At 35.8% G+C, this 10252-nt stretch overlaps 2 protein-coding genes across 2 annotated transcripts; one reads left to right on the forward strand and one right to left on the reverse strand.

Annotated features, from left to right (window-relative positions):
* The first annotated feature begins 765 nt into the window (after positions 1-765).
* On the forward strand, positions 766-2246 carry LOC120626537 (peptidyl-prolyl cis-trans isomerase-like). Its single transcript, XM_039894081.1, has 2 exons — positions 766-934; positions 1603-2246. The coding sequence occupies exons 1-2, from the start codon at positions 866-868 to the stop codon at positions 2029-2031; spliced, it is 498 nt and encodes a 165-aa protein (XP_039750015.1). The 5' UTR covers positions 766-865; the 3' UTR covers positions 2032-2246.
* Positions 2247-6646: 4400 nt separating this feature from the next.
* LOC120626371 lies at positions 6647-9443 on the reverse strand. Its single transcript, XM_039893877.1, has 3 exons — positions 9399-9443; positions 8142-8317; positions 6647-7737 (listed from the first exon to the last, which is right to left on the reverse strand). Exons 1-3 carry the CDS (start codon positions 9439-9441, stop codon positions 7486-7488), a joined length of 471 nt encoding a protein of 156 aa, XP_039749811.1. The 5' UTR covers positions 9442-9443; the 3' UTR covers positions 6647-7485.
* Between the last annotated feature and the right edge of the window lie 809 nt (positions 9444-10252).

Here is a 10252-nt window from a genome sequence, read left to right on the forward strand (position 1 = left end):
CGTGTTAAGTCGTTAAGTATGTAAGTAAATTTTAACTTAATTTTAGGAACGAAAAATTTAATAGTAAAGTTCAAATTCAGTGAACAAGTAAGTAGAACATATAAAAGGTTTGAGGTGCGTGCTGAGGATCAAATTCGGTTCTTACCCTGGAGGTCAAACCACCTACTAGGCTTTCATTGTTACTGAATTACTTGTTTGGTTGCGTGAAAATTAAAGTCACTTTAAATTAAGTCTTAATATTATGATAGTATTTCGTTACCGACTTAATACGTGTAAATTAAGCCTAATTGCTCATGCTGCGGTAGATCTGCGGCACGCATAAGGGTTACTGACCTCTTTTGGTACCACTAGAGATCAGAGCTATTGGCTTCTTTTGAGCAATTTAAGACCTCTGACATTATACACATTCCGATTATATCCAGTTCAATTGACAAAAGAATATAGTAATAATTCCGATTGCTTTAACGAAGTAAAATTGTTTTTGTTGCTTTGTAGTATCCGTTTATTTTAATATGACGCGTGAACTGATTGGAGCATTCAGTGCTGCAATTTTTAATTACGATAACATTAAATTAGAGAAAGAATATTCTCATTTATTATAATAACATTCATTTAATATATAAAGTACATAAGTTAATTGATGATTAATCTGAACAAATATACTATTATCTGACTTTAATTCATTCCTACAAAATGCTAGGCAGTTACGTCAATGATGTTACTTGTTTCTGAACGTAAAAAGGAAATCAGATATTCTATGTTGTCTATGGCTTCTTTAATTTCCGCCCGGCATCATTGGGAGACGCATCGTCATTCTGCCGTTCTTTTCTATAGATAGGTTGGTGAATCAAAGGAAGTTACAAAAATGAGCTTGCCCCGTGTTTACTTGGATGTGGCGGTCGATCGTGCACCATTGGGGAGAATCGTTGTGGAGGTAAATTTTTGTGATTTCTGTCATGTATGGGAGGGAGTGTTCACCCGGCCGGCGTGTTTGACCTACCACCACGCTATATTGAAATTCCCGGATTCCGAGCTTTAACTTTATTATCTTTGCGTTAACGCACAATTGTATTAACTCTTGTTTATTTTTTTTTAAGCTTAGTGCTTAGTCTAAGAAACTAAGTATATACATATACACTATATATAGCAGTAGTGGTAGTAATTATGACCGACCGAGATTACTTCGAGAAGGTCGTTTCCGTTGGACCTTGATAATGTTGTTGAGTGCGGAAAATGCCATGTCTGGTACATGCAAGTTTATCAATGAGCAATCTTACTTTATTATCACTTAGGTACTCTTTTAGCAAGTTAGGTGACAGTCGTTTCGCGGCAGTTTTTTTTCAATGTGTTCTTAAATCAAGTAATGGCGGGTCATAAAAACTTATGTATCATATACTTAATAATAACTAAGTGGAATACGTTGTTGTTTCTCACTTAGTGTCTGTTTATATCTTCAAATTCATAAATTTCATACTTATAAACGAATTTAAAACAATAACTATTGCAGTGCTTGTTTTTTTTATGAATGTTTTTAAAGTAATATTCAAAATTCATTTTTTCAGTTACTTTGTATTTAAACAATTCATTAATATCTTTTTCCAGCTGAGAACTGACGTCACTCCTAAGACATGTGAAAACTTCCGTGCCCTCTGCACTGGCGATAAGGGCTTTGGTTATCGAGGCTCCACCTTCCACCGTGTCATTCCCAACTTCATGTTGCAAGGGGGTGATTTCACCAACCACAACGGCACTGGTGGCAAGTCCATCTATGGCGAGAAGTTTGCTGATGAGAACTTCATCCTTAAGCATACTGGACCTGGTGTCCTGTCTATGGCAAATGCTGGCCCCAATACTAACGGCTCTCAATTCTTCGTCACCACTGTGAAGACATCATGGTTGGATGGCAGACACGTTGTGTTCGGCAATGTGGTTGAGGGCATGGATGTAGTAAAGCAAGTGGAAGCTATGGGCTCCCAGTCTGGCAAGCCATCCAAGAAGGTTGTCATTGCAGATTGTGGCCAGCTTTGTTAAAGTAATACTGTAATATTTATATAATAAAATGCAATATTTTAAGTTATATGTAATGTCCTCCTAAAGCAAACCTTCCCAGTCAGTATGTAACATTATGAAGTTTGAGGTCATTCCAATTATGTTATAAAAAAAATTAAAACTGATCTAGTTGCAACTGAAATTTGCATTTACTTCCGTGCATTGTTTATTCATAATAAATTAACTTATGTAACTGTTATATTTGTTTTATTTTATTCCCAGTTTAAAAAAATATCTTCCTTAATTAGCTACTATGTGATGGTTTGACTGCAGTATCAAAGCTAGGCTAAATGACATTATGAAAATTAAGCTTAATTTGCTATACTCCTCAAAAAGCAGGAGAATCTGTATGGTGTGATTTACAATTTCTTTTTCATTTGTTCATTGTAAAGTCAACATATGAGGATGCTCCGGTTCCGGGGAGAAACGTGCGTAGAGGGTGCATCCCCTAGATTAGTTTGATGTAGAGTATAAGGATTGAAGAAATTGTAAATTACATCATACAGATTTTCCTGCTTTTCGTGGAGCAAATCAAATTAAGCTTCAGTTTCATAATATAACATGGAATTGAGCAATACTTTGCTGCTATCCAATATCTAAATGACTAATATAGGTGCCTACCTATGCCTGCAGAGTACATAATATGAATCACTGAAGGTCACTTCAGTGTAATACGGTTGTAAGGCTGCATGTATGTGTAGAGGTGTGTATAAAGTATCTAGGTCTAGTATCTATACATTATTAACGTGTATGAACATTGGACTACGGCTTTAACACCTCAGTGTAGGAGGAGACTCGTGCCCTGTAGTGGGCCGGAAATGGGTTCATATGAACATTTGTGTTTTATAGTACCTATTCCGATACCTATAACGAACGAATTTCTATGGCTTCGTGTCTTAACTCCTTACAATAATCAAATAGCACCAAAACGACGATCTGTTGTTAAATGCGGTCGTTATTGATGTCTGAATAATGACCGCAACGCAATATCTGTGGTTTCCTGTGAAACCACTTGTTTCCACTTTCCGAATGCTGACGTACCTAACCATGCATATTTTAACAAACAATATAAGTAAATATGTATAATTAATGTCGCAGGTATTATATATATTTCCTTTTACTCATGTTTCGAATGAATCCACAGCAATACGAGTACCTTGTAGATGAACTCTGGACTATCTAACTAACATAACGGTATTTATTGTTGAGGCTATTTAAAATGTAACAGCCGTGCCTGTAGGTAAGCCGTAATGTCATTAGGTAATGATTATTTTCATCACAGTTGCTCGGAACGTGGACATTTATGCTCGAATGTGGATAACATCGATATAAGGCTCATAATCCAAGATATTACAGACTGTGTTTATTTAACACTAGCGGACCCGCGCGACTTCGTCCGCGAATGAGTCGACTTCAAAAAATAGTCTTATGTTGTCGCGGACTGTTTTATAGAACTTTAAAGAAACAACAATACCGACAATTTCGATATACTAACTACATACTTCCGCCGTTTGGCGTAACGTTTACCGTTCACGCATCGCACGGATCAAAATCTCTTAAAAAGGATATTTTTTGCAGTTTTTGCAACATTTCTCATTAATGATAGTAGCATGATGTTATATAGCCATAATTGTTACTACAAATCGAAAAAAAAATAAACGAAACAGCATTTTCTGAGATTAGCGCGTTCAACCAAACAAAATTTAAAAGCTTTATAATATTTCAACTACGGCTATCCAAAAAACCACGTCCATCTAAAACTCCGTTGCACCGATTTTGAAAGACAAATGCGGAAAAAAGTTTGCTTTTCCGGGATAAAAAGAAGCCTATGAGCTATTCCAGAGTATATTGTAGGTATCTCTGCCAGATTTCAGCCAAATCGGTTCATTCGTTGTGGCGTTAAAGCGTAACAAATATCCATACATACATCCAACCATCCATGCATCTATCCTTTTCCACACAAACTTTCGCATTTATAATATTAGTAGGATGGTACGCATGCATTCGATCGTTGTCCCATATGCCTTGCGACTTGCTGTTATCTGTGAAGAATAATTCTTCACAGATAACAGCAAGTCCTTGATCTCCGACAATATTCATCAGATCTTCATTAAAATTAGACAATACATGCTTTTTAGTATACACTCAAATAAAAAAAGAATTAATAACATCGGTGTAAATTTGTCGGAGATATGAAGTAAAATTGATTAAAAAAATCATCCCATTTCAAGGAGGAAACTTATTGATTATCAGGATAAAAAGTATCCTATATATGTGGACCCGGGATGTCAGCTACCACTGTACCAAATTTTATTTCAATCCGTTCAGTAGTTTTCACGTGATGCCCGGACAGACAGACAGACAGACAGACAAAAATTAAATAAAAATCTGTTTTGGACTCAGTATCTATTATAAAGCTTCCCCTGGTCAAAATTTTTAAAATATATTAAATGTACAGAAAACTTCTAGTTACAGTTTAATTATAAGTATAGATTACCGCACTTGTGTTTTATTTATCATGTTCCGAGTTTGTTATATTACAAGTTATGTAAGTATATATATGACAGAAGAACCATTTTTAAAACGGATTCTTTTTTTTAACAACAAACAAAGAGGTTTAATGTGAAAATAGTACCTACACATATCCTTAAATGAAAATATACTATGGAACTTTTTAATAATGCTAATTAACGTAAATTTATCACTATTAAGAAGTTCAAATTATTCACAATTTATTATGTTTTTTTTAAATACGAAACTATTTCCTATTATGTGTTTCCGTAATTAATATTGTTAATATTTTTGCTTTTTGGTTGATTCAAATTAACTTGGAAAGCAGAGCAATAGTAGATTGCACTTCGCCGGGAATAATAATCGAGGCATGAACCGTGAATGTATAACCTGTTTCCACCAAAATCTAGAAAGCGGCCTACGAAACTTTCATGCAGTGGAATAACAGCAAAAAAGCGTCAGTTATTTTCTGAGAGTTTTTGAAAGTTTACTCTGTTCCTTTCCTCACAAGTGTGAATAATGATGAAAACGTCGTATGTTCCTAACGGTTATGTATAGATCTTTACATTCTCGGGTTCCATATTATTAATATCTACTGTATCAACTGTATATCACTTTGCATACTTGTACTACTATTTATTGTACCTATCCTTGGAACCCTCATAGCTTTAGGTTTACGCTAGCGAATGTAGATAACACCGGCACCTCACATTAATGGAAACTGGAAACATAATATTAGTAAAGTACATAGCAAAATGCTATAGCTTACTATAGGTCTCATAAAAAGGCTCAGAGTCACTCAGAGGGCGATGGAGAGAGCTATGCTAGGAGTATCTCTAAGAGATCAAAACAGGAATAAGGAGATTCGTTGGTAGAAGAACGAGAGTTATCGATATAGCTCAGCGATTCGCGAAGCTTTCAGCTTCAGCTTCGGCAGCAAACGGCTAATGACAGTGGAGAAAGTTTGGAGACTTCGAAATAAAAAGTCATGTATAAATTTTAAATTTATTGAGTTAAGGATAAACCTAAGTATAAACGAAAGCGTCTTAAAAATTATGTAGACAGTTATTACAGCTTTACAAACAAGTGTTGTTATAATTATTGATATTAATTACGTAGAATGCATAAATAACAAAATCCCTGCGGTCAGGCTTATGTGGGGTTACGCTAAGTAATCTACATTATAGAATTATGTTTTCATTTCAAATATTCTGTACAGACTCCTGTATTTCTGTAAGTTTAATAGCGGAGCTTTTTGTGACCGAGGTCGTGCGGGGAAGCATGTTTATTGCTGCCGCTAAATAGTATTGCTGCAATGCCGTGTTCCGGCGTGGTTGCTGATGTTATTACAGGTGTATACGGCTTATTCCCACGCCGCAAGTTGATGGACACAGGGCGGCACGATCCAAGACGGGTTCCATGCATGCGCTTCTAAGTGTTGCTCGGTTTATAGGCAATGGTTTTCAACTTATCACCAGGTGGACCATCCGATTGATCTGTCAATTATTATCAAAATTAAGCTTTATTTGGTATACTCCGCGAAAAGCAGGATAATCTGTGTGATGTAATTTATAATGTTGACTTTACAATGAATAATTGTTAATAATGGTCTTAACAATTATTCATTGTAAAGTCAACATCTCCTGAGGATGCTCCGGTTTCGGAGCGAAACGTGCGTAGAGGGTATATTGCCGAAGATCTGTTTTGTGTGGAGTATAAGGATTGAAGAAATTATTAATTACACCGCACAGATTCTCCTGCTTTTCGCGGAGTATAGCAAATTAAGCTTAATTTTGATAATATATCATGGATTTCCGCAAAGTAACGCCTGCTTCTATCCAATACTGACAATTATTACTATAAAAAAGTTAAAGGTACGTACCGCTTTCGTTCGAGCGAACCTATATCAAACCGCTCTTCAACAGGTTCCATAGTAGATATTAAGTAGTAAGATAGAAAACCCCTCCTAGTCCGTCATGTCTCTGCTACGTTGAATGTGAGAAACCAACCTTGCATTTCGTTTCCTCATAGGTACTGTTTTCAAAATATACAGTTAAATTTTTTTTTTTTTCAATTTGATATTATTAATTTTGTTATGAAAGCATAAGTCCAGTGGGGCTACACTTCATTTCGTACCAGTATGAAAAAAGCACTGCTCTAATATGGTGACAAAGACGTGGCGCTAACCGATTTAGCGTTCCGGTGTTCTGACGCCTAGAATCCGATTAGGGGTAAGGGTCTAATATAATTGCCATACACCTAGTAGATTGGCCCGTTCCATCGTAGACTGCATCATCACTTACCGAAAGGTGAAATTGCAGTCATGGGCTAACTCAAGAGTTGTAGGAATTAAAAAAAATTGTATCCAGGCATTTACTAAATCTTCCCAGGTATATAAAATGCGTTCCCTATAAAAATTGCGCTCGTAAAGAAATTAAGCTTCTACTTGGATAACAATAATTTTTATTAAATATTTCTGGAGCCATTATTGAAGTAAGTATTACGAGAAATATTTAAGTAAGTATTAGAGAAATTGGCGTAAATTTTTCTATCTAAACTGATCATTGAACAGGTACAATTTCTTTGTAATTTGATCGCACATCGCTGTCAGACTCGACAGTGACAAAGAGACAATCCAAGACAAAAGAAAGTAGATAGGAGATCACGCAGAAAGAGTTGATCGCATCGGTTGCCAATGCGTCCAGATTACTTCCTTGGCGTGCAAATTTGCATCACCAGATTTGCGCAACCAACGTCTTGTGATTGTATAAAATTTGCACACCAAGTCACCAATGCAAGTAATGGTATAAGCCTTCGCACAATTTGATTCTTGCGGCAGTCTACGGTCAATTTTCTACATATTTTAGCTTTCAAGTAATGCTGGAAATTTCTTACAAATCATTGTGCACTTAGAAAATAACCTGCTTATGAGAGAAAAACATAAAGCTGGAGGAATAGCACTGATATAGCTCTTGCTCCAGTACAAGGCCGTTCGGCACCAGAACCGTAATTACAAAGGGATGTGGCGCAGCAGGACGTGCAGGAGTAGAGCTTGGTCCTTTCGCCGATTACGATGCAGCCTGGCTCGCAGTTCTTGGTGCAATTTCGTTCTAGTGCCCACATTGTCAAGGCTGTGGTAGAGTTTTCAGTGGACGTGGTGTAGGAAAAACGTTTCACCTGCAAAGAGGAGATATAAATAAGTAATCATCATCATCATATTACCGGCCCACTATTGAACACAGGGAGAAGGGGTTAAGGCAGTACGGATTTCGAACCTCACCACGCATCTCTAACTTTTCTTAGCTATGTTATGTATCACTTGCCTCAACGGTGTCATTAATGATTCATTACCCCCGCACAGGCTGCTGCCTCTTTCTTTATGTCTCTAATTTATAAACACCATTTTGGCACTGGAAGACTGTCCAAGGAACCATTAAAATCAGCATGACTAAAACCACTGAACTATTAGTTCCAGAGACACTGAAATGTCACATGTGGCGCTTCATGTGAGGACCAAATTGAAACTGTTATTTGTAAGGATATCGATGACCTAAAAGGACAATGTTGTTTATAGTAGTTACCATGCATATTCTTTTCTCGTTCATGCACTTGTGGATAAGCGATGAGCTGTTCTGTCGGAGGTCTGCGCATTTGTCGTCCGGGACCTCGGCCCGGCATTTGTAGCACCACAGCTCATTGTTGGGTCTCGCCGCTGCCGATGTCACATGGACACTGTCGCGGAGGAGGTCTGGTTTACCTGTAAATCATACTTTTCGTTTATTTTATCTACCCTCATATCATTATTTATTGTATACGACCAACACACAAATGACATAGCGATTATATAGGAGACTTGTGTACCACAAAATTGACACCACTGTCATAATTACACCCGTGCTTTAATAAGAAAGGGTTAAGCTGGGTCTCTGGAACAAAATAATGCTTTAACTCATTGTTATTCTGGAAATTTAACAATTAATGAACAACGTTGTTAATCAACGTTGTTCATTAATTGTTAAATTGTCAACATATTATATCAACTAAAATCACACAAAAAGAAAGGAAAGCTACGTTATTTGATAAACTGGAAATCAGATTACTTAGAAATATACTTAGGTATCAGTTTTTAACCGATAACGTCTACGAAATCCGTTTAATCGGAGAAACTTTTTAATTCAATGGCCTTTTTTTTTATTTTTTTTTTAAATATGTGGCTCACTAGCTGATATTTCGTTTTAACTAGGTAGGACTAATATATATTTTTAAAATAACCAGGTATTCGATGTTAAAATTATTTTTTAAAACGTACGTTGAGTCCACAGTGGCGTGCACTTCATACATGCGCAAAAGCACTGCTTACCCTAAAATTTATATATAGCTCGTATAGGAAGAGGATTTTGCTGTTTTACGCAATTTTCCTACCGTATGCATACCCTGGTAAGAAACCCACTGCACGCCACTGTGAGTCCCTATGTTTGTTTATTTGTACACAATTTGTTGTCTATGCCAACCTGAAAGATGCCTTTTAAATACTAGTTGTTAAAACTGTTACTTTTCGTGAATATAGTTTAAATTGATATTTAAAGCACTGTTAAGTATAATCTAGCACTTATTATACCTAGTCTTTTAATATACACTGCAAAAGAAAACGCGTCTAAATAAACTTTTATATGAAAGATAGTTCACCATAGACAAGAATTTGACAATTGCGTAAAAACACCACTGAAAACTTTCACTTTGAAGCGTAATTTAGCAGTAACTTTGAATTACACGCGTTGAATATCTTATAATGTTATTAAGTTTAAAAGATTTTATATTAATTCTTTGTTTTGACATACCTGGTTGTAGGAATGTAAGCGCGAGAACGATCACAAGGCGCATGTTTCTAGTTGTTTCCAGAGCGCATGTTCATGCCACAGCCTTCATTGCCTATTGATCTCCTCTCCTGACCTGTTGCTCCCTGCATCCCTTCCCCTCCACGCTCCCTCGCCACTATGGCCGAGGAAAACAATCTCAACTTTTCGACTTCTTTAGAAAATTAAAACTTAGTCTTGCCGCTTCAGTAGGTAGCCGCCGCTCAAAGTGAGCCTTTATTAAATAAAGCCGAAGAAAGTGATTACAAACTAAGGGTAAACATAAATTTAGGGTAAATATTCTGAAAGTTATGTCAGTGCCTTAAAAATACCTATACTCGTATGTTACGTTAAAAAAAAAAATATATATTAATACTACGTTATGCAATATCATCTACCAAACTTTATTTCACATATTTTTCATGATTGTGATAGTATTCAAAGATATTTTTGAATTCGTGCATTGCTACAGGTACCTATTCGAATAAATGACTGAAAGAATTAAAATATGCTTAAACTAATACTTAGTTTAAACATATTTTTTATAAAGTATGTATGCAAATAAAACCTACTATATTTGAATTTCCCTGGCTTTATCTTAATTTAAATACCTCTTTTTGAAACGCACATCCAATCACGAATAAATAGGATTGTTAAAATAAACGTCACTTTTGATTGTCTTACATTGATGTGTTTAGTAATGAGCAAACTACACTTGAGAAAAAGTAGATACGGTTTAGGAGCTGGTTATCGAATGAAATATCTAGGTTTTTAATTTTTTTTATTCATAAATATATAGTTCTTGATAGAGTTAGTATAATACAGAAATATACCAAGGC

This window comes from Pararge aegeria, chromosome 9, assembly GCF_905163445.1.
Source record: "Pararge aegeria chromosome 9, ilParAegt1.1, whole genome shotgun sequence".
In the NCBI taxonomy this organism is placed as follows: Eukaryota; Metazoa; Arthropoda; class Insecta; order Lepidoptera; family Nymphalidae; genus Pararge; species Pararge aegeria.

What these genes read in the sequence shown, in the direction of transcription:
- LOC120626537 (XM_039894081.1), top strand. Translation starts at nt 866, where the DNA reads ATGAGCTTGCCCCGTGTTTACTTGGATGTGGCGGTCGATCGTGCACCA. An exon ending in TGGGGAGAATCGTTGTGGAG is followed by an intron (nt 935 to 1,602) that starts GTAAATTTTTGT and finishes ATCTTTTTCCAG; the next exon opens with CTGAGAACTGACGTCACTCC.
- LOC120626371 (XM_039893877.1), bottom strand. Translation starts at nt 9,441, where the DNA reads ATGCGCCTTGTGATCGTTCTCGCGCTTACATTCCTACAACCAG. An exon ending in GCTTACATTCCTACAACCAG is followed by an intron (nt 8,318 to 9,398) that starts GTATGTCAAAAC and finishes TATGATTTACAG; the next exon opens with GTAAACCAGACCTCCTCCGC. An exon ending in ACGAGAAAAGAATATGCATG is followed by an intron (nt 7,738 to 8,141) that starts GTAACTACTATA and finishes TCCTCTTTGCAG; the next exon opens with GTGAAACGTTTTTCCTACAC.